This window comes from Leguminivora glycinivorella, chromosome 11, assembly GCF_023078275.1.
Source record: "Leguminivora glycinivorella isolate SPB_JAAS2020 chromosome 11, LegGlyc_1.1, whole genome shotgun sequence".
Classification (NCBI taxonomy): Eukaryota; Metazoa; Arthropoda; class Insecta; order Lepidoptera; family Tortricidae; genus Leguminivora; species Leguminivora glycinivorella.
This window is the reverse complement of record NC_062981.1, coordinates 2069561-2095169: the sequence shown is the minus strand read 5'-3', so window position 1 is coordinate 2095169 and position 25609 is coordinate 2069561. Positions and strand designations below refer to the sequence as shown.

Sequence of the window (25609 nt, the reverse complement as noted above, 5' to 3'; positions counted from 1 at the left end):
CAAAAATAGAGTTACACTAGCAGCAGTGCCTAAGAAATTAAAATATGTATAACCAAAATCAGAAAATAGGTATGAGACTATTAGCTGACAGAAAAGGGAAAGTACGTAAATGTCTCCGTTTAACTGAGACCAAGCCTATGATGCTTGCAATTTTATCACTTATTTACGTGGATAACGCATCCGGCACGTTCTGGTAAGTATGTCAGTGTGAGAGCGACAGGTATCTTAGGGCCCATTTAGACGGTACGAGAACTCGCATACGAGTTTTATTACATTGCGGTACTTGATGGCTGTGCAAATTGTATGTAACCTCAACTGCTCGCAATGTAACTAAAATCGTATGCGAGTTCGCACGCCGTCTAAATCAGGCCTTATCCACGTTGATAAGTGATAATAAAAGTTTGTAAAATTGCAAACATAATAGCCTGGCAGCATGATTTACCTTTGTTCTAATCATTGGAAAACCTTGTTTTATTATTACAAGGCATAGAAAAATCACTACGCACTTTATCATATTTTTTTTGTTGTATTAATAACCTTGCAATGGTAATTTTCACAAGGAATAGTTTATGGGAGAAGGCGCTTTTTCAACTAGCTATACTATGTTTAAAATGGTATTGAAATTATAAATATACTAATGGCAAAGATACGCAACAAGTGAGAATGATTTGTATCACATTTTCAAGCTTTACTTTTATTAAACAAAGTTTTATTTTAAAAGCGGAATGATATTGCACCTATCCACAAATTGGTATATTTATTAAGAGAACATAAACAAGACAAGAGCACAAACTTGAAGACACAATAAATATCAAGTAAAATTAGTAACTTAGTAAGAAAATAAAATTCATTCAATTTCATTATACAAAATAAAGTCACATTTTTTATACAAAAGTATCATACTAGCAAATTAGTAAAGTTCATTTCATGTGATAATCCATACTAATATTATGAATGGGAAAGTGTGTGTCTGTTTGTTTGTCCGTCTTTCACGGCAATTGACATGATTTTTTAAATGGAGATAGTTGAAGGGATGGAAATTGACAGGCTACTTTTTGTCTCTTTCTAACCCCCCACTTATCTAAAATGGGGGAGGGGGGTGGAAGTATGTATGGAGCATTCCGCAGTTTTCGAAATTGACGCGGGCGAAGCCGCGGGCAAATGCTAGTTACTAATAATTTCCAAAAATTGGCGAGTTGCCTACAAAAGCAGTGTTACATCATTTCCTTACTAAATTGTTATTTTAATTCCATTATGTCTACTGCTAAATTCAACCTAAACTTCATAAATAAAGGTACACTTTATAGATCTAGTAACATTATATTGGAATTGTTTATAATTGTCATTCGTCCTAGCTTTTTAACAAACAGGTTTTATTTAGCAAAATGTATAACTCTAATGTTTGTATAAATTACTTGATTTATGTATTATAAAGACACTTTATGCAAAAACAACTAAAATATAATTTATCGAACGCTACCTATTCCATAAAGTATTTCTCGGTCATTCTTATTACGCTCCTTAAGCACTATCAGTAGGTAATAATTACGTACTAACAGCAACACTTACCTAATTATCGGTAGACTTTAAGGTCTTTATATCATTGTAATAAGGATTACAAATGTTACAACTAAGTGTTGCCTATGATACTGTTACTGTACGTTGGCAACATCATGTAACATACATTGGCAACATTACGGTGCTGTTACACGGCAACACAATTGCCAGCAAGTCACATACAGTAGGCTCGTTTCCTATACTTAAAATATTTTATGCAGTGCACGAAATAAAGCACCACATAATTAGACAGTAGTTATGTTTAAACATAAATTCTATTTAGTAAGTCAAAGAGAAAGTAAAGTATATGAATTGACCGTGACGTCACTCCTCAGTATTTCATAGTAATTCCATATTAGCAAATCGTTTTGACAGTTCTTAAAAAGAAGCTGATTTGACTAGTAGGAAACTAGCCTGTTGCTGGCTACTGTGTTGCCAGTGTAACATTGCAACATTACGTACCGCAATGTATGTATAGTCGCCATCTTTCTGAACGGCCGGGGCGCGCAAAAATAAACACGCCTTATCGCCTTGACAACAGAGGCGTGTTCAGATTTGTGACCTTGACCGCTCCGATATATCCGATGGCGACTGTACCGTACGTTGGCAACATTACGTAACGAACGTTGGTAACATTATGTTAACGCACGTTGACAACATTAAATGTATAAATCTAGGAACATACTACGCGGACGTCCGCGGTCGCGCGACTGCGACCGATCAGTGTGCACGGTCTTCGGGACGTAGCTTCGGCTTACCAAAACATCCAGCGAGCCAGATTTCGATCGGACGTCCGTGCGCTCAAGGCCACGTCCACGACCGACGACCGATATTTCGCACGGTTATAAGTGTATATTCATTGTCTAGATCTGCGTCAACGGTCGCGCCACGGCGGACGTCCGCGTAATATGTTCCTAGCTTAACGTATGTTGGAAACATTATGTGAAGTATGTTGGCAACATTACGTGAGAGTTGGGGCGGGTTCGTCCGCAGGGGCATCTTCGACGGGGTGTCCTAGAGCCGCTAGCTTCGCTTTGTATTCATTTAGCTTCATGTCCTGAAATAAGACACAGTGTGTAAAAGAAAAGATAAAAATAATTAGTATTACCACACGAAGTCTTACAAAATCGAAGTTTGACAGGGATTCAAGGACGAATCGTGATGTCCCATTCTAATATATTACACTATCCTCAAATTTACAAAGCTGAGGTTCTAAAAGCTTCAATCCTGTGGCGAGAGATGTCAGTATTACGTACACGGTGACTACAAAATTTGACCGTGGTAATAATCCATTATCTCTGCCGATACCGTCAACCAGGGTGACTTTAGAAAAATTTGGGGTTACTTTGATGGTATTGAACGGCTCTAAAATTAACATTATTCATTATTAATGTAAGTAGTTAGATCAATAATTTTATAAATATTCTTGTAAATCTACCATAGAAAATCGCGAACTTACAGTATGACTTTAAAATTAAATTTCAAAGTCGCCCCTGCGTTTTAAAGACACCCCGGTTGACCGTACTCACAAAAAAGTGTTTGTCTGTGTATTTGACATATAAAGCCTATAATAATTGAAATAGATTCTAGAATTCACATTTATTCGTACCTGATCCGCCAATAGCTCGAGTAAGTCATCCTGATCCTTCTTCGTCTTTTCTAACTCTTGCACCGCCATAGTCTCCGCTTCTCTCGCTTTCTCTAGTTCAGCATCTAACCTGGATGTGCAATCAGTTATTAATTTCGTACATACATAATAATACTAATTATAATAGGGTGGAAATGAAATATGCATAAGACGCGAGTTGGCACAGTGGCTGTTGCGTACAGACTGGGTAGAAAGCGGCGCACAGCGCACACCTCTCCGCACCCTGAGCCGCTCACGCTATGTTGTCCCCTTGTCGCTCCGTGCGAGCGGCCGTGGGGACCCATATAGTGAGTTGGCGAGTCACCGCCTGCCTCTTTGTCATGTTTTATAACATATGAGCAAGGCAGGTGACATAGTATTTTTCCATAGCCAAGTGTTTACCAGTCCGTAAGCATCTCATATCAATAGCCCAATTTCTTGTTCCATTTTCTTGCAAGAGTCCTACACTAACCGGGGATTGTCCTTTGGTGCACTACCATAGTGTGCATACAGGGATAATCGCCGGTTGGTGTCACATGACATTTAGAGTAAATTGTCAACTTAAAAGGGGCCTCTACGTGCCTTCGGCCACGCACGCCTTCCAAAAGCCCGGGACCCCATGGTCCAGAGAATTTGTAACTGACAAACTAATAATAAATACTTATTAAGCCACTTGAGAAAAGAGAATTAACACATTCACTGCCCTTGGTGCTCGAGAACTTTGGTCAGATACCGGACAGCCACTAGGCAGTCGCTATGTATAGATAGATAACGGTTATAGATAACGATCCGTTTTTTGTATTAGTGCACCATTTTTTGTATCAATGAGATATGAAAGTTCATCCATATACTAACCAAGGCAGAGTGATGGCAGATGAACTAAAATGTTAACAGAATGGCAGCTTACAGATGTAAGAAGCACTTGGCATCCGTTGACTCGTTGGGTGGACGAAATCCGCAAAATTTCGGGTCACAACTAAATGAGACTAGCTCAGGACCGTGACAAGTGGCGTACTAGAGAGGTCTATGCTCAGCAGTGGGCGATAAAGGGCTGATATGATGATGATATTGCCTGTGTGGTGACGGGTTAAGAATTTCACCACCCCCTTTCTTTCCGTGGGTGTTGTAGAAGGCGACTATGGGATATGGGTTAAATTGTGGCGTAGGCGAGAGGCTGGCAACCTGTCACTGCAATGTCACAGTTTCGTTTTCTTTCAACCCCTTATTTGCCAAGAGTGGCACTGAAGCTTTAGTAGTTTCATGTGTTCTGTCTATCCCTTTATGGGATACAGGCGTGATTGTATGTATGTATGTATGTATGTATGTGTGATGATGATACTAACCTGGTAACTTCTAGTGTGAGCTGGTTGAGCCTGGTTTCATACTCGGCGTCAGTGGCTCGCACAGGGTTGGCAGAGACTTGCGCCTTTAATAGCGTGTTCTCATCCTTGAGGTGAGAGTTTGAGGCTATTGAGTCGTTGAGGGCGCTCTGGAATAAGTCAATTATCATTGGTCAGGTTGAGAACTATTTTTTTTATCACACCCCCACAGTAAGGGTCCCCCCACATCTAGCGTCTCGCGAGCGTCGCGTCGGGTCAACTGTATGGGCAAAGCCTGACGCCGCGTCGACGCGGCGTCTTTTTCCATACAGTTGGCCCGACGCGACGCTCGCGAGACGCTAGATGTGGGGGTACCCTAAATATGCCATTGAAAGCAGACGGAGTAGGAGTTATAGAAAAATCTTTCTCCCTAGGGAGTTATGAAATTGTTATTACCGTTTTAAAGTTTTTTTTTCATCACACTGCGTTAAATGTGCTGTTGCACGCAGGCGGAGCGTGAGTTATAAAAAAATCGTTCTCCCAAGAGAATAATGAAATTTCTTGTACCGTACTCAACTTTTTTACATCTATTTACATATTATTTGTGCCGTTTGTATATCCGAGGTCTTTATAGAGAGTACGTCGTAGACGTCGCATCGGACCGATAGATGGCGCCATCGTTCGTTGTAAGTCGCTCCGGCGTCACACCGCCGCGATGTTGGTAGTCCCGTTTTCCCCACTTGCAACATAAGGCTCCTCGCGCCCCGACCCGCCACCAGCCACCCACATTGTTTCGTCGAACGCCGAAGTGACCGGTTGTCGCGTATTCCGTTCGAACATTTTTACAGCATGGTGTCTCGAAATTAATCTTTTAGTTTCTATTTCCTCGTTACTTCTGGTCAAACCAGAGTTATTCGTGTTTTTATTTAAAAAGTGGCTTATAACATTTCGGAATTATGAAATTTTTCAATTTCAATTTCATCCGTCAATTCTTTCTTCCCTTTTAATTTACACTCGTTCGTCTTGAATAATGAGATATATTATGCCTCGCTAGCGATCATTATTCGTCTTTCGGGGTTCTCACGATAGAAATGAACGAGCGGTGCTTTATGATTCTACCCACTTTTTTGTAAGAAAGTTCCATGCTGCAAAAATCGTTACCGTTAATCAGTTTTCTTTTTTAAACTATTCGCATTTCCGAGACTAAAGTAGGAAGTGTTATCCGCGTATTAAAAGTTTCGCGCGAGAATATAAGCGGTAACGTAGGTAAGTTGCTCCGCCGGGGACCACGTGCTCCGGGGACCACGTGCTTCGCGACCGCGGGCTGCGCGACCTGCGGCCTGAGGCGGCGGCGGCGGCGGAGGGCGCGGGGAAGGAATACCGCGCTCCAAGGAGGTTTGAATTTCTCCGACGAATGGGTGAGCAGCTTCATATTATTTTAGAAAGAACATGTTCGGTTTCCGATTCGGTGCGGAGGACGGCGGACACGTATCGGCGCCGAAACTTACTGCAGCGCTGCGATAGCGCCACTGACCGCGGCAGTGTTGTCCGCCACGTCGGCGCCGCCGAAGTTGCGTAGAAGTTGCTTCCTCGTTAACGACCTCTGCGGTGCCGCCGAACAACGTTGTGGCCGCCGCATAGGCGTCGTGTGCGACGCTGTAAGTATGTCTGCTGCTGCCCCGACGCGAGCGCCGCGCCGTTAGTGATTAGTCGTCAATACGCAGGCTACCAGCGCGGCCACCTACGCCGCGAGCCTGCTGAAGCTGTCCACCAATATCGCTGGCCGCCACGCTTATGCTGGCGCCTCGATGGTGATGCAGAGCGTGCGTCTGCCTTGACAACGCCGCGAGCCTGCTGAAGCTGTCAACCAATATCGCTGGGAGCCACGCTTATGCTGGCGCCTCGATGGTGATGCAGAGCGTTCGTCTGCCGTGACAACGCCGCGATCCTGCTGAAGCTGTCCACCAGTATCGCTGGCCGCCACGCTTATGCTGGCGCCTCCATGGTGATGCAGAGCGTGCGTCTGCCGTGACAACGCCGCGATCCCGCTGAAGCTGTCCACCAGTATCGCTGGCCGCCACGCTTATGCCGGCGCCTCGATGGTGATGCAGCGAGCTCATCTGCCGTGACAACGCCGCGATCCTGCTGAAGCTGTCCACCAGTATCGCTGGCCGCCACGCTTATGCTGGCGCCTCGATGGTGATGTAGAGCGTTCATCTGCCGTGACAACGCCGCGACCCTGCCGAAGCTGTCCACCAGTATTGCTGGCCGCCACGCTTATGCTGGCGCCTCAGTGGTGATGCGGAGCGTAATACTGTTAACCGCTGCACAGGCGTCGCAATCCTTCTGCTGCGTCTGCCGTGACAACGCCGCAAGCTACTTGAAGTTTTCCACCGGTGTCGTCGGCCGACACGCTGATGCTGGCGCCTTGATGTCGCCTCGATCGCACGAGGTAAGATTGCAGACGCGGCGACCTTCATCGCGCCACCGAGCGCAATACTGCGGCTGCCGCGAAGGCGTCACTAATTTTCCTGCCGCGTTTGCCGTGACGACGCCGCGAACTCTGTCGATGCTGTTCACCGATGTAGCTGACTGCCACGCTGGCGCCGGTGCCTCCCGCGCTGACGGCGGCGACCTCGAGAGGGCCACCGAGCACGATACTGCGTGACGCGACAGGGGCATCGAAGACGCCTTTCGAGCTGACGACGGCCGTCTCAATCTCACCGCCGAACGTAACATCGTCTGCTGCAGTGACAAGCTGGTAAGATTGCTGATGTGCTCCCTTGGTGTCGCTGGCCGCCACGCCGACGTCGGCGGCCGCCGTCGCGCCTGATGTCACGCTCACCGCGAACACTGTCTTCCGCTACAATGGTGCCACGACCACGACTATCCAGGTTCCGTCTGCTACGGTATCGTTGCAGACTCTGTTGCTGACCAGGCTGATACTACCCTCCAATGTGACGCCGGGCGCCGCTATCAGCTGACATCCCGTACACTATGGTATCCACTCTTCTCTTTCCAGTTCCCGTGAAGTACTTTGACAGTATTTACACTCTATTTTGACCAAGGACTCCTCCGTCGCCGCAGTGAGAACAGATAAATTCTAAAGATGCTACGTCCTAACGTGGCTTGGCCACCCATAGTTGAACGAGGTAAGACGTCAATAACCGGACGAGGAGCCGCACTGCTGCGAGGGTGTCCTGACGATGTTCGCGAGCTATCTAATCGGAGAGGCGCCTCGCGAGACGACCCTGTGGTTCCTGTACATCGCTCATTGTGTAGGTCAAAGACAAGGTTTGCGGAATTAAAAAAAAAAAAAAAATCTCTTTCAGAATGTCCAGATCTGAATTCGAGCCAGCGTCCTGCATCCTGAGCGTGCGTCTGTTTACCGGGCGGACACCAAAACCGATCGGTAATCTGGCCGCGGGGGTTCCAAGTACACGAAGATTTCCCAGAGGCTTGTGGCGCCCCCTGTCCATTCGAGAGATGAACTTGTTCGCCGAGCCTCTAATAAACAAATTGGGAAAAATAAACCCGCATCGCCTTAGTGAACTTGAGATTCCAGCTCAAAGCGAAAGGGGCCAGGAACTCAGGAGGACTTCAGTAGTTATCATCTGGCTGGACTATACTGAATTAATAGTGCTTGATTCGATCGTAGAACCTGATTTCATCAATTTCACAACTTTCGTAGTCTACAGAGGAAGGTTGCACCGCTGCAGTTTCCAGCATTATCTCGTACAGTTGCCGATAGCTGTAGGCCAATCGCTCCTGTTTTGCTTGCATCTGCAGCCCGATAAGACCTTCAATAATCGTAACATTGTACGAAGTAAAGCTCTTCCGATGGAAAATAATCTTCTACAGGCGGTGGCGCTGGCGACTGAAGTGACATGCAGCCGGATTAAGGTTCGCATAGCACTATATGCTATGCACAGTTCGGTTGTATGTTATGTTATGCTGTACGATGGCAGGACTACATCTCTTCTGTTACGAGTAACTACGACAGTAACTGCTGACTCCAACAGACTGTCGTACGAGGTCAGTATGCACCCCCTGGGAGCCAAGTGACCTTCGGTGACCTCGCCTTCTTCTGCTTCGCCCGTCATCGTACCTCTTCGTCTGCGAGAGCCCTGCATTACGCCGTACAACGGTACGTATTAAGCCTCCGCCACACATAAAGCGCATTCCGCTTCGCTAACGCTACGCTATCAGCGCGCTGAATGCGCGCGCATTCCGCTCGCGTCCCGCGCGCGTTGCGCTCGCAATCCGCGCTCGTTAGTTCCCGCTAGCGCCCAGCAACGCCAGCGTTTGTGCGGTGCACCTCCATTATTGCTCTCCGCCTACGCTCTCAAAGCGCGCATGTGTGGCGGTGTTTTAATTCATCCCTTGACCTGCTACCACGACGTGTTCAGCAACCACCAGCGATGCGACACGGACGTCACCTCTCAGTCTACGCTGTCGACCTTCATTGCACGAAGTAGAAATCCGTCGCATCGGGTTTTGGGATTAGGTAATGGATTACCCTAAGAGTCAATGACTGACTTGAAGAAATCGACTGATACCTCCGTCCAGTGTAGTAGCAATCGACAGCGCTCGTACTTTTCATCTTCTAGGCTAGTTTTACCGAGCGATCAGTATCCTCAAATGCCCTCACTAAAAAGAGTTCAGAGTTCGGGAGTCTCGCTTGCAACCGCGCTCGCTTGACGCGAAATAGTCTGATCGAAAATACCAGTATTGTAACAAATAGCCCTTGGGCGCGTGAGTGATGACCTTTTTCTGTGTTTGATATGGACGTAAGACGTTGGACTTTAAATAGTCATATCAAAGCTAATATTGATTTTGATAATTTTTACGAAGGGTTGACAAAAGCAGTATCAATTACGTTACCCTGCTACAGTACACTACTTTTACAGTTAATTTCCACACTTTGTGTCTGAAATTGGGTTTATAACCTGATAAAATAACGTCTCTGTTAATAATAATAGTGTATCTAAAGTTTTTGTATCTTGTTCAAGTCAACCTCGCCTACATCTTTTTTGGTTTTGATCTGCGATGTATAATAATGTCATTTCTCTAACTATTCGCTGACTAAAGCTAAACGTCATCACGAAAATCTCTTTAGGCGTTTCTGGCACCGAGATATTCGCGGATCGAGGGCGATTTCGACTGATACATCTGTCAAATCGGTTCAACAACTGATTCACTTATTCTTCTATGCTATGCCAATAGGGCTACCAAAGGCTTGCGCGCCAGCTGACTCGCCACCAGGAGATAATAAACAGGTCTCTATAAAGACCTCGGATATACAAACGGCACAAATAATATAAAAATTTTACCTTCCAATAAAATTATTATTATTTTTCCTGGTATATCCGAGGTCTGAGTGATGCCTTCCTGGTAGGCTTAATATACCGTCGGCACTTCTCCTCAACAATGAGGGTGGCTGGTGGCGGGTCGGGGCGCGAGGAGCCTTATGTTGCAAGTGGGGAAAACGGGACTACCAACATCGCGGCGGTGTGACGCCGGAGCGACTTACAACGAACGATGGCGCCATCTATCGGTCCGATGCGACGTCTACGACGTACTCTCTATAAAGACCTCGGATATACCAGGCAAAATAATAATAATTTTATTGGAAGGTAAAATTTTTATATTTTTACATTGCGAGTGTGATGAAAAACATTGTGTGTAACTCGGGGAGTATGAATATTACAAACTCGAGTCTTTAAATCGCTCCGGCAAGCCGTGGCGATTTAACTTACTCTCGTTAGTAATATTCAACTTCCTCCCCTTGTTGCACAATGTACTATAACCTTTTTACATATTGTTTACTAGTATGAAGAAAATCGTTGTGTGTAACTCGGGGCGTAAACTCGAGTCGAGTTTTTAAATACAACAAAAGATACAGGAACCACAGACCCTACAACGCGCAAGTCCCTTCTCTCGCGTCTCACAACATTTGTCGTGTGTCGTGTGCAAGTCCCATTAGACACAGAGCATATACCTCTCTAAATTGTAACACCCTAATATATTATGAATGAACATGACTGCAATACAATAAAGGATTTTTAATCACACTCGCACACTAAATGTGCTATAACTCGCAGTCGGAGCGTGAGTTATAGAAAAATCGTTTCCCTAGGGTGTTAAGAAATTTCTAGTACTGTATTGAACTCTTTTTTACCTTTTTGCATATTTATTTATGATACAAGTGTGATGAAAAACATCGTGTGTAACTCGGGGAGTATGAATATTACTAACTCGAATCTTTAAATCGCTCCGGCAAGCCGTCGCGATTTAACTTACTCTCGTTGGTAATATTTTTTACATTGTTTACATGTATGAAGAAAATCGTTGTGTGTAACTCGGGGCGTAAACTCGTGTCGAGTTTTTAGATGTACAACAAAGATACAGGAACGCGCAAGTCCTTTCTCTCGCGTGTCACAATATTTATCGTGTGTCGTGTGCAAGCCCCATTAGACAGAGAGCATACCTCTAAATTGTAACAGCCTAATATATTATGAACATGACTGCAATACAATAATAGTTATTTGTTATACAAGGGTGCAAAGTTGTATTTTAACGCCGAGTGTGGAATTGATGAAAAACGAGCAAGTGAAAGGATTCTATAATTGAACCACGAGCGAAGCGAGTGGTTCGAGAATAGAATCTTGAACTTGCGAGTTTTTTAATACACGAGAGGTAAAATACATTTGCACCCGAGTGTATTAACACAAAACTTTTCCCCTCACTATAGCGAGGAAATTACAATGCAAAAAATGCGTTTATCACTGCTTCCAGTAGTTCCACAGGTGGTAAATCATCTTTATTACTAGATTCACCTACTTTTATCAATTTTAAAGCAGTTAATTTGACTTTATTCAAGGTCAAATTACTTTACCCACTAGTGGATAAAATGCGTTTTTACCCGCTGTTATTAAAGGACAAAACACGTGTTTCCGAGCTAGTGAGCTGATTATTGTGCTGTATCAACCCCACCACTAAAACTTTTTTTAACCCCCGACGCAAATACGACGGGGTGTTATAAGTTTGACGTGTCTGTCTGTGTGTGTGTCTGTCTGTGGCATCGTAGCTCCCGAACGGATGAACCGATCTAGATTTAGTTTTTTTGTCTGAAAGCTGAGTTTGTCGGGAGTGTTCTTAGCCATGTTTCATGAAAATCGGTCTACTATGTCGAGGTCGGGGGTTTTTTCAAAATTTTAATTTTGTGGTTAGGTTATATTAAATGCACAAAGCATCCTGTTATGTAAGATATCGGTACCGATATCGCATCGGATATGTGTGGAAACCACAGAATTAGATTTACGTAGAAGAAACAAGTTCATCTATTTGTATGGCGGCCGAGCGTGTCAGATTTTGTACTGAAGTTACAGTAAACAACTTGCACAAGTGCATAACTTCGTCGTAAGTTCCTACTAGTGGACAATTACATATAAACCTTATGATAACAGCATAGGGTCGATTTCTAGTTAACATTATTGTATCATTATTACATTAGTTATAATAATGCAACTGTTTATTGTTAAACATTATCACACGTGCTTGTTTATTGCGTACCTAACTTGTAATATTTTTAAGATAGTATTTATAAGTTGTCTTGTAAGTGAAATTTCTGTAATTTCTTAGACAATAAAGTTTCTTTAAACCGAAGTTAAATTGTTACTTGCCTGTGATTTTAAATATGTCTCAGGCCCTTGAGTGTTCATAATTTTTGTGTTGTATCAATTAAATATCACGTAACGAGGCATTTTTAATGTTTATATTGACTTCAACTTACAAAAATTTACGCCCGAATGCTGCAAGCTGCGATCAAAGACGGACAACTCAGTGGATTTCACTGAGTTCATTTGACACGCTAAGTAGATACATTTGCTTGATCTATGGTATATATGACATCTATGGTGGAAACGCTCTTATGACTACATTTGTAATGTAAACTATACCTGTAGCTGATTATTGTGTTGGATCAGCCCCTCAACTTGCTGCATGAGCTGCTGTAACCTCGCGTCTTGCTGTCTTATAAGGTTCTTGTACTGGTCCAAGGTCGCGTCATCAGGAGACGCCCGTTCTGGTTCAGAAGTCCCGTTCTCTTGTTTGACTGTCAGACTTTGGGTCACTACGCCTGTAACACAAATTCGTTTTAGATAACGCCCTACGGTACCTACTATATGTATTGACGATTTGAGTGAGGTGAGCGTTGGACCGTTTTCACACTATCCGATCCGATATCGGATGAAGGGTGTCCAAGGCAAAAACCAAAGATGGCGCCTATAATATATAGGATAACGATCCTACATTCGATATCGGCTCGGATAATGTGAAAACGCACTAACGCGCTCGCTTCACTCGTTCGCAAATCGCCAGTGTGATAACGCCCTTAGTGTTTTACTTTTTTATTACTAAACAAATCCGCGGTTTGGGTCCCAAGTGCACCAAGCATTGGAAGAATATACAAACAGTTTCTTGATTTGGGAATAAAACTTTTCATAGACAACCAAGTGCAGGGTCACAAAAACTACGCACGCCACATATAAAACCGCATTCGCACACACACACACACACACACACAGAACATAAACAAACACGAACGCACATTTACGTAAAAACGTGCATTCATACACATTGATAAGTACATTAATTTCTCTAGCGGCAGTGTTGTATAGTTCGTAGTGAAGATTTGAATGAGGAACGCTTTTGATCAGTTCTCTTTCTTTTGCGCACGGAGCTAACCATTAAATATCGTAACTATTTTGAAAAAAAAAATCCTTATCTTCATCTGTCATCGAAAAGGCAATTTCAACTAAAATCGCCGTCAATAGAAATTAAAATATCAATATTCTAGCACAATTTTATAATTTTAAAGGTTGAGGATCATAATGTGAGATGAATTCATTAAATAACACATGGATTTAGCCAGTATCTGATGAGTTAGAATGGAAATTAAAGACATTTTGACTACAATTTTTGTTTACATTGTTCACAAATTCTATTGACGGCGACTTTATAAGTAGCATGTGAGGTACGAGATTTATTCAAAGTAGTGACGATATTAATTCTACACATAATAAAATATTAAATACTCACTTTCCAGCACTTTAAATAGTCTACAGAACTCATAATCGATAAGTATTTCCGACGCCATTTTAACCCTCAACTGTGGATGCTTCGCTGCCTTATTATAAAGCTCGTGTTTGGTCACTTCGCTGAGCTTCGCGGTGTAGGTTTCGATGCCTATCCGCTTTAGAAGGAGCTGTTTGAGCGAATCTTTGGAGTAGTTCTCGACTGAGTCGTCGTTGAAATGTATGCAGATTGCTAGGAGGAATGCTGAGAGACCTGGGAAAAAAAATAGGTGTTATTTCAAGGGTGTTTGATATTTGCCAGCCGCAAAGTAAAGAGGGACATTGTGACATCATGAGAGAACTAGCATACCGCTCTGGCTCAGTCGGTAGTGACCCTACCTGCTAAGCCGCGGTCCTGGGTTCGAATCCCGGTAAGGGCATTTATTTGTGTGATGAGTACAGATATTTGTTCCTGAGTCATGGATGTTTTCTATGTATATAAGTGAAATGAAATGACATGAAATGAAATATTTATTTTCCAAGTAGGCATATTACAATGCGCTTATGAACGTCAAATAAAGCTACGCCGGCTCTAACCCTACGCCTCAGCCTCGAGAAGATTTCAGTCCCCCCTCAGTTGGAGGGGGGTATCCACTATGGGACCGGGAAGAAACTCGGCGGGCCACTTCTTTTCAAAACATTACATCTTATAATTAACATGCATTAAAAAACGAGATACAATTTAATCAGCAAAAGTATTCATCAAAAAAAGAAATATTAACAGACTATACAGTATGTATTTATCTGTTTAAGTATGTATATCGTCGGTTAGCACCCATAGTACAAGCTTTGCTTAGTTTGGGGCTAAGTTGATCTGTGTAAGGTGTCCCCAATATTGATTATTTATTTATTTATACTTTAAGTAAACCGTCGAAACGTCCGTAATCGCGCAAAACGTACGTACGCATGCGCGCGGCAAGATGGCGGCCCTCAGTCAGCTGTTCAAAATAAACAGTTCTGCACTAGAGCAATTTATTGTCGTGAATCGTGAATGATTTACTTTTCTTTTTAATCCTTATCCAAAAGAAAACCACGAATTACGTGCCACGGGAATAAATATGTGCAGAACTATTTTGAAAATTTGAACGGAGGGCCGCCATTTTGCCAAACGATCGTTTTGTGCGCGACGCTGCTCGGTCAGTGTGGACCCGGCTACTTAAAATTCCATGATTTGATCGAATGCTTAGCGCAATATGCCACACTCAAGCACAACTTACCTTGTAGTAAATATTCATTTTCGTCATGTTCATTGGAGCAGGTCTGATTAACTAAGTAGCCCACTCCGCCGGGGACTTTAAGGAAAGCGCTCACAGCCGCCGGGCAATGTGACGTCCATTGCGACAGCAACATTAGGAGGGCCACCTGTAAACATGAATATATCCACAAGTTACCACGTAACTTCAGTCTAAAATCAAAGTACAATACAATACCGACCAGATAATATTGACGACCGGTCTGGCTCAGTCGGTAGTGACCCTGCCTGCTATGCCGCGGTCCTGGGTTCGAATCCCGCTAAGGGCACTTATTTATGTGATGAGCACAGATAAATGTTCCTGAGTCATGGATGTTTTCTATGTATATAAGTATGTATTTATCTATTTAAGTATGTATATCGTCGTCGTCATAGTACAAGCTTTGCTTAGTTTGGGGCTAAGTTGATCTGTATAAGGTGTCTCCTTATATATTTATTATTATTTTTTTTAATACCAAATCACATTATTGCACAACCTTAGAAATGACGACGATGACTTTTGTCTGATAAATAAGTAGTTTTGTCAACCTGTACTTAGTGTTCATTTATTCTGTTTTGCTCTTTAAACCTTTTATTCAAATTAAAAAAAAAAACTCTGTATCCTTTTGTGCCCTGTAATTATTAAGTACCTACATCGCTTTGGCAGCGATCTTTTCACCGGGTTAGCTAGTAAGCTAGTTATTTAGTTAAGTATTAGATTTAAGTTTATTGGTTGGGGACTGAAAATCAGCGGTCTCGCTGAGTCTCATCCATTTTACTGCACACACATCTGTAATGTTACTTACTAAGTTTTTATAAGTTCTTATATTTCCATTTCGTGCTGTGTTGGTAAATAAATATCTTTTTATTTTATTTATTTATTTTAAATGTAGTCACCAGCAATTTTATTGGCATTTCCAACCCACATTACTTTTGGGGGCATTCTATTCTGGAAACCGATTTGGAAAGGTTTATGTTCTATTTAGTCACTAGTTAACCATTGTTAAAAGCGAAAAGTTATTTTTAAAATTTGGGAATCTATATTTATTAACCCCCGACGCAAAAACGATGGAGTGTTATAAGTTTGACGTGTCTGTCTGTCTGTCTGTGGCATCGTAGCTCCCGAACGGATGAACCGATTTAGATTTAGTTTTTTTGTCTGAAAGCTGAGTTAGTCGGGAGTGTTCTTAGCCATGTTTCATGAAAATCGGTCTACTATATCGCGGTCGGGGGTTTTTTCTAAATTTTAATTTTGTTACCTTCGGTTGTAGTTTTGTAGTCTGCTGTAAAGTCAGCGTACACTGATGCAATAACGAAACAGGAGCACTTCCAATGTTAGTCGCTAACAGCACTCGTAGTAATTGTTCTTTCTGTCCGGGGTTTTCTATGAGGGCGTGTGTTAGCGCCACTGCCGCGAACCAGTTTGAGAGCACGTCAGAAGAGAAAAGACCTGGAAAATTTTAAAATAAATAAATATTATAGGACATTCTTACACAGATTGACTGAGGCCCACGGTAAGCTCAATGAAGGCTTGTGTTGTGGGTACTCAGACAACGATATATATAATATACATATATTACAAATACTTATATACAAAGAAAACATCCATGACTCAGGAACAAATATCTGTGCTCATCACACAAATAAATGCCCTTACCGGGATTCTAACCCGGGACCGCGGTACAGCAGGCAGGGTCACTACCGACTGCGCCAGACCGGTCGTCAAAGAATTCAATTCTACATTCAAGAAAATTGGCATATTTCGGCCTCAGTGACTCCAATGTTTTGTTTTTTAGGTTTTTGTGAAATAGGAGACAAACGACCAGACGAATTACCTACCTAATCGCGATGACTGCCACAATAAGCTAGTTTCGTACTGGTCAAATCAGCTTCTTTTTAAGAACTGTCAAAAAGATTTGCCAATATGGAATTAATGTGAAATACTGAGGAGTGACGTCACGGTCAATTCATTTACTTTATATCGACGGTGAAGTACCATGAACTCCCAACTACTTAGGTTTTCGTACTTAGTTAGGAGTTCATGGCACTTCGCCATCGATATCTTTCTCTTTGACTTTTTTTTTTTTTTTCTAGCCTGCGTTAGTGTCCCACTGCTGGGCAAAGGCCTCCCCTCTCTTCCTCCACTCGACCCTATCACTCGCATTTCCCCACCAGTTGGGATAAAATTTTTCCAGGTCGTCGCACCATCTCCTTTTTGGTCTGCCTGTACCTCTACCTACACCATCTATCGTAGTCCGTGGGTCCCACTCGGTAACCATTTTAGCCCACCTTTCAGGATGCATGCGGCAGACGTGTCCAGCCCAGTCCCACTTAAGCTTAGCGGTCTTGGCACCTACATCTACTACTCGAGTTCTGGAGCGCAGTTCCGTGTTTCTGATTCGATCAGTTCTGCGAACACCCAGTATACTGCGCTCCATCGCCCGCTGACAAACCTTGGGTTTGGACTTTAAAGCCTCCGTTAACGACCACGTTTGAGCACCATAGGTTAGGATAGGCAGGATACACATGTCAATGAGTTTGCGCTTGAGACACAGGGGAAGGTCACCCTTCAATAGCGCTTTCATGGACCAGAAGCTCTTCCAGGCGTTTTCGATGCGTCTATTGACTTCTAGAGTTTGCCTGTTTTCGAAGGATGCTATCTGGCCCAAGTAAATGTACTCATCGACATATTGTATATCCTGCCCATCTACCGTGACCCCATCTTTTGCTCCGTTAGTCATCAACTTGGTTTTCGCTCTATTCATTGTGAGTCCAACTTCAAGGCTCAAGGCTTCTCTTTGACTTATTAAATAGAAATTATGTTTAAACATAACTACTGTCCATATTTTTCTTCTAATTATGTGATGCTTTATTTCGTGCACTGCATAAAATATTTTATTTCAAGTATAGGAAACTAGCCTATTGGATATTGTATACCCTAAAAGCCAGAAGGGTTGTAGCCAGTTGTAGGTTCGTTGACGACTTTAAAGGAGGGACTAAACACTCTTTTTGAAGGTTTATGTAGTACATAATTTACCAGTGAATTAGTACAAAGTTATAGGTTCTAGCGGACTTGGTTTCCGCAATTTGAAGTCATAAAATTACACCCATTCTGAATAGGTTGCCGCATTACTACGAATCGTAAACTAGAACTTTCCTTTGCTAATCCGCGAATAGATAACGTGCAAGTCAATCAGTGCTAACCTGTTATAATTACTTGCGTATTTTTTACATGCAGTTAATTTTCCCACCCTCCCACCGCAAAAATAAAAATAAATACGCAAATAAATATAACAACCCACAACCAAAAATACAAAACTCGACACGTGTTTCGCCTCTCTACGAGGCATCCTCAGGAGCTGATGTTGACGGTCCGAAGTCCCGCAACTGACCAGTCAGTGATGTCTGATTCCATCGAGCATTACTACGACACTATTCTTGCCAACCCAGCTATACTAAAAAAATAAAAGAGCTAAGAAAAGAGCGTACACCCATCTTAAAGGCCGGCAACGCACCTCCAACACTTCTGGTGTTTCGGGTGTCTATGGGCGGCGGTGATCGCTTACCATCAGGCGACCTGTCTGCTCGTTTGCCTCCTATCCCATAAAAAAAAACTAAAAAGCCTAAACCTTGATTATTAACATTTCGAGATTGATTTAACTAACACCATTTTCAGTCATATTATTAATAGTACATTACATCAGAGGCCGGGAAAATGAGGATTTCCGGCCAAGTGGGTATATACGGTCGAGCGAGCGTGCGAGCGAGGCTGGATAGGGATACGAGGCCGGGAATCCGTTTTCACGCCGAGGCATGTATAGTGCTTTTCTCAAACATACAATGAAATAAAAAAAAATGCTCTAAAGCACAATATTTTATAAAAAAAAGTTACTTTGCAGGCCTAGGCCTAAAAAATAATATGAAATCCCTTTACAGTCCTCTCGAGTTGTTGCGCCCAAAAAGCGATACTTCCCAGCCCATTTTAAGGAACGTAAAGACCATATTTCATTGCATGTTTGAGAAAAGTATTTTTTTTTTAATACTTACCACCACATAATAGATGGCCACTGGTGAGGCTTGAGACATCAGATGAAGAGGGTAGTAAAGTCTGCACTAAACTCGCTTGGGACATCTCATTGTGATATAGGTAGCACTGGAAGCAGTATAGCACTGCACATCTGAAAATTAATTAATAAATAAAATATAATTATATCATAGCATAATAAAATATATGCCTCATAGCATAATAAATAGCATAATAAAGCGTTTGACAAAGTCCCTACAACAAGGCTACTACACAAACTGGAATTCGTGGGTATACGAGGTAGGCTTCTCACTTGGATCGAGACGTTCCTTCGAGAAAGAACTTTCTGTGTACGAGTTGGCGATACATTGTCAGAGCAGCGAGAAATTCACAGCGGTGTACCTCAAGGATCAGTCCTTGGACCTGTGCTTTATATAATATACACATTCGACCTGCCTCATAATGTCCAATGTAGCGTCAGTATTTTTGCCGACGACACGAAGTTATTTTCTAACCCTCTACATGATTTCGACCAACTTCAAAAGGATCTAGACGAGATAGCAAAATGGTCAAAGGAATGGCTCATAAGTTTGAATGCTGAAAAATGTACAGTGCTACAAGTTGGTAACCGCAATCCACATCTTGCTTACACCCTGGAAGGAACGAAACTTACACCAGTTAAAGTGCAAACAGACTTGGGAGTCAAAATTACCGAAAACCTCAAGTGGGAAGAACATCTAACAAGTATCACCAAAAGAGCTAAATCTCTAATATACCTCGCTAGAAAAGCCTTTGGGATACTAACGCCTGAACTCATGCTTAAGATATACAAGACATATGTTAGACCCATCTTAGAGTACGCTTTCCAAGTCTGGAACCCTTATTTCGCCAAAGATGTTGAGATGCTTGAGAAAGTGCAACGTAGTTTCACAAAAATACCCAAACAACTAAAAAAAATGTCTTACGAAGAACGACTTAAAGTGCTGAAGCTTACAACGCTAAAAGAACGCCGAGAACGTGGAGACCTCATTGAAACGTTCAAGATTTTAACGGGGCACTATGACATAGACCAGTTTCAAGACCTGTACAAGCGCAATAATAACACCCGTCTGCGAGGCCACCAGTACAAACTAATATCTGAACTGTCTAAAAACAACCCTCGCAAACATTTTCTCAGCAACAGAGTGGTCAAAACGTGGAACAAACTACCAGAGGACGTGATCTCAGCACTGAATGTTAACCAGTTTAAGAACCGACTAGATAACTACTTAACAAATTTAAAGAACACATCTTAAGAAAGAATTGTTGGATACAGGCAACTATCAGTTGTTATAACTGCCTGCCTGATTAATAAATAAAAAAAAAAAAATATATATACATTATTTATTTATTATTGAATAACAGGAAGACAGTAGAGGGGGCTATTGTTCAAAACTTTTCATAGATGCTTATGATGGTATTGCCTTTTTGAAAAATAGTACGCATAGTTTGTTTCAACACTAAATTTATAACTTTGTGGTTGTATTAACCACAAAATTAAAATTTTGAAAAACCCCCGACCGCGACATAGTAGACCGATTTTCATGAAACATGGCTAAGAACACTCCCGACTAACTCAGCTTTCAGGCAAAAAAAAAAAAACTAAATCCAAATCGGTTCATCCGTTCGGGAGCTACGATGCCACAGACACACACACACACAGACAGACAGACACGTCATACTTATAACACCCCGTCGTTTTTGCGTCGGGGGTTAATAAAAACATAAATTCAACACAAATATTAAAAGAACTCTCACCTTAAAGAAAACGGCTGTTTCTCATTAACCATTGACATGAGCAGCACCACAATGGCCGGCCGAGGCGGGTTCGAGGGCGCCATCACGTTGCCCATGAACTCCTGGTTCACCACATCCCCCCTAATCACCTCCCCCACCGTGTTTATAGTCTCTGTCAGTATATCCGCGGGCACACCACTTGCCATAAGTATATTACATAAAGCATCCAACAGTCCTACATTTTTCATTATCTTTTGACAGCTAGATATAATCTGTATGGCATTGCTCGGTGACACTAAAGTACGAACTATCTGCAACATGCAGTGTACGTTTGAAACCTTCTGCGGTGACCAGCCATAATCCTCCGATTCGTCTGGTGTATTAAACATTGGTAACATCTTCTGTATGTAACTACCTTCTTTAAAGAAGTTAATATTACTACTATTATTCTTTAACAAATTCAACATAAGTAATAAACAGTCTTCGACTATAATTCCTCCATCGGAGAAGCCTTCAGTCGACACAATATCGAAAAGTCTATCAAAGGCGTTTTCAAACGCAACTATTTTCTGTATATTCGCATTCCCTCTAGTTAACTTAATGAGTAGTAAGAGCGTTTCATTTCTGATAACTTCTCTCGGATCTCCTAATAAGTCCATCATTTTGGATACGCCCATAGGTTTCACTAGAATAATCTCTTGAATATCCTTCGGTCTATTTGTCAAAAGTGAAGTTAACAGTTGTACGGCTGATAGTCTAACTCTAAAGTCAAACTCGTCGAGCAAGTCTAGGACGAGTTGTATGTTGTGGTGGTCCTTGATGAACATCTCTGTGAACTGTTCGCCGATGTTCATGGGGACGTGGGGGTTGTCCTCCTCCTCTTCAAACTGTGTGGGGTACATCACGTTGTTGAGGGTGTCTAAAGCGTAGTTTATTGTTTCGTTGTCTGCTCGGTCGAGCTCTAAAACCTGGAATATTTAAAAGAAACTAGTAAGAATTTATTAATCTGATGATGGGTCTCCATATGACTCGAAACATACCACATATCGCGATATAATAAAATGAGTACATCCGTCCATATATTTAAATATGTCTCATGAAAAATTAACGTCTCATCATCCTCCTTGCGTTATCCCGGCATTTGCCACGGCTCATGGGAGCCTGGGATCCGCTTTGACAACTAATCCCAAGATTTGGCGTAGGCACTAGTTTTACGAAAGCGACTGCCATTTGACCTTCCAACCCGAAGGGTAAAGAGCCGCATTGGAATTACTCCGGTTTCCTCACAATGTTTTCCTTCACCGAAAAGCGACTGGCAAATATCAAATGACATTTCGCACATAAATTCCGAAAAACTCATTGGTGCGAGAAGCGGAAACCATGCCGCCCTAAAACGACTTGGCGTCGCTCGGTCCAGCAGGAGCTCAGGGTGCTAGGCATGGGGTGGGAGGAGGTCACCCAAACTGCCCAAGACCGGAGTAAATGGAGAAATATGATTTGAGCCCTACACCCCAGCAGAGGGTAACAGAATGCAAAGAAGAAGAAGAAGCTAGCTTATTATAGTTATTATAAACTTTCTTTGAAGAATATAAATTGCGCGACATGGCTTTAAGATCAGCACGCATCTCACCAACTATCATCACATTCATTAAATCAGCAATTCCCGTCAACTTTGTACAATGCCACGTCAGCAAATTTTAATTGATCCTATTTTGTTACCAACATTTAGTAATATAATTCGACTTTCGTAAGATATATACAGGATAATTGTTATAATTAAGAAAATATAGATACTAGAGAACCTTAATGACGAAATAAAACTTAATAAAATCTCAATTAATCAACAAAATCTTGGTAACAAAATAGGAATTAATAAAAACAAATTTAACTTTTCCCTTAATTTTTGTACAAAGTTGACGGGAATTGCTGAAATCTACACTTCAAGCATATTATAAATTTTATTAGTGGCATTAATCACCTGTTTCAATGTGTCCATGCCATGAGCCCCGACGTCTACGCGGTACTTGCGAGACATGGCTTTGAGAGCGCGACACGCATCTCGCCGGTCCTCAAGCAAAGTAGAGTTGTTCACTCGGTCCACTAGACGCTCCACCTGTAATTATTCAGATTAAGTGTTAGTACCTATATAGTATATATAGCAGTGGCGGAGCGTCGATACAACTCGATTCCTAACGGGTTCCCCAAAATTCTCTAGTATCTGTAGAAGTCCATACAAAACAGATTCCAAAAACCCCTCCGGCTTTACCAACGAAAATTTTCACGCCCCGCCACTGATATATAGTATTTTCATATCAATAGTTTGGGAATATGTATACTAACTAAATGATGACAAACACACCCAGAGGATGTGAGGTATCTCGATCTCAAAAAGATACTACAAATCTTCGAATTTGTAGGACTTGATCGGGAGTTGTAGTAGGTGGCAATCACAATAGATCAGAAATGGTCGCAGTGATACATAAGGCGCTCTGAAGCCTTACATAGCCCCTAACCAAGAATAAGAAACGATGACAAGTGGACAGGAAAGGTAACCAAATGGAAAGGGCCACATGGCGCAAGAAAGAGAGGACATCCACTAACCACGTGGCAGGATGACGTTGTGGCTACTGCAGGCAAGGAATGGCAAAACATAGCAAGAGATAAAGCCAGATGGAAACAACTGGAGGAGGCTTTTACCCAGAAGGGGTCTACAGAAGAAAATCAACAATAAAAATGCAACTATATGTATAAATTAAATAAGACATAATTTAAGCCTCCTAAAATGTTATAAATGAAAGTTTTATGTTATATTAGAAATGTATGTTTTTTTTTGGTACAGTTATATAAATAAATATTATAGGACATTCTTACACAGATTGACTGAGGCCCACGGTAAGCTCAAGAAGGCTTGTGTTGTGGATACTCAGACAACGATAATTATATATAATATATAAATACTTATATACATAGAAAACAGCCATGACTCAGGAACAAATATCTGTGTTCATCACACAAATAAATGCCCATATCGGGATTCGAACCCGGGACCGCGGCGTAGTAGGCAGGGTCACTACCGACTGCGCCAGACCGGTCGTCAATATATTATGTAGGTACTAGGAACTGCATAATTACTAATATTATGCACAACCTAGTATCATGTACTGACTACCTCCAACTAAAACTGTCTATAATTGCACATGAATTGAATTTTGATGATGACGTATGAAATATTACAACATGGACTTAATGATGCTGATGTTTACAGAAAAACCTATACCTTTTCCATTAAATCAGTGGCAGTAAAAACCTCTTAAGAAATTAAAAGAGACAATAATTAGTAAGTGTAAAACTAAAGAATGTATGTAAACAGTTTACAGAGAAAATAACACAGAATAAGAATATTTCAAATGTATTTGTATTGTTATACTATAGTTAAAAATATTATTTTACATGGGAAAAATACTCTGTCCACTAATACAGCTAATACAGTACTGAAGTTTTAGACAGAAATATTTCAGTCGCAGTACCTACTTTATTTGGTCTATTTAATTCTTAATAGTCCTTAATGCCACATAATTTACAATGCTAAATGTAATAATTTAATGTTATTTTCCACATTTAATTTTATTATGCATGCCAATATAGCTACTACTGTGCCATCTGGCAAGACATTTTATTGACATTAAGTATGTTTAAGGTACAGTGGGGCAAATCTCGACTGGGGGTCAATTGTAACTGATCCATTTTTTCCTTTATTACTCTATGATGTTGAGTTCTACATGTATACACTGAACACGCCTACCATATATAACCGGTGGACACTCTATTTAATAATGCAAACATTGTAAAATATGGAAAAAAAATCAGTTACATTTGCCTACCAGTCCAGATTTGCCCCACTGTACCTTAGTCGATTTAATGTTATTTTTTACAAACTTAGGAGGACTCCTAAGTCCATTCTCATATTGCACCTCAGACCAGAAGCCCAAAATACAAGGTTTATTAAAGTTAATAGATTCACTTATCTATTATGTTAAGTGTTTTATATTGTTCTATGGAAAATTTTATAGACAGAATAAGAAATATCTTACTTTTGTCTGCATCAATTTAATTCCTACCATCCGAAAAGTATTAAATATGTTTGTAAAACTGATCATGCTATTGTCATGTTTGATAATTAAAACACTTTTTCCATTTCACAGTCTGCTGACTCTACTAATCACAAATAACTTCACGGTACACTTTAGTTTTCACTCAACATATTTATAGTTTAATAAATTATTATATCATAATAATAAAATTATGCAGGTGCTTTGTAATAATATCAAATATTATGAGAAGGCATAAAATTTGTATATTTATTGAGGAATTTAACTATTATGTTTAAACTGTTTAAAGTTCAAAAGTGCAGGAGCACGTCAATTTATTAAGTAAACGAGAAAGTAAAAATTAAATAAATATTTACATTATTACTTCACAAAAAAGCAACATTTTATGTACGATGATTGTCCTAACTGAAAGAGTCATAAATTCGGGACAGAACTGCCTTGCATACCATAAGATATGAAGGTCCCGGGACTATATATAACATTAGAAACATTTTTGATACAAATCCAACATCGTACCGTTTCTGCACCCGACGGAGTTTGACCGGGCTCCGGCGCCCCCAGAACGGTTTTTAAGCCGCTCTTGAAGAAATCCATCGCAGTTCTTCTATTCGCCTTGTAACACCATACACCAGTCTTAAAATATACAGTAAATTAGGGCATAAAATAGCGAAATATGTAATCGTGTTAACCCAAATATTCGACACGTCAAGGGAGTTGTCACAACTTTTGACAAATACACAATTGATAAGAAACGCAGTTTGATGACCGACCGGATCTACGTTTTGCACTAACAAAACGCACATATGGATGCGTTCATCTTTACTTGAAA

At 41.5% G+C, this 25609-nt stretch overlaps 1 protein-coding gene across 1 annotated transcript; it reads right to left on the bottom strand.

The window, feature by feature from the left end:
* Positions 1–1851: 1851 nt before the first annotated feature.
* On the bottom strand, positions 1852–25526 carry LOC125231172 (general vesicular transport factor p115). Its single transcript, XM_048136535.1, has 11 exons — positions 25297–25526; positions 22650–22784; positions 20693–21639; positions 18919–19049; positions 16131–16321; positions 14858–15002; positions 13606–13854; positions 12465–12643; positions 4528–4673; positions 3167–3275; positions 1852–2614 (listed from the first exon to the last, which is right to left on the bottom strand). The coding sequence occupies exons 1-11, from the start codon at positions 25372–25374 to the stop codon at positions 2519–2521; spliced, it is 2406 nt and encodes an 801-aa protein (XP_047992492.1). The 5' UTR covers positions 25375–25526; the 3' UTR covers positions 1852–2518.
* Positions 25527–25609: the final 83 nt, after the last annotated feature.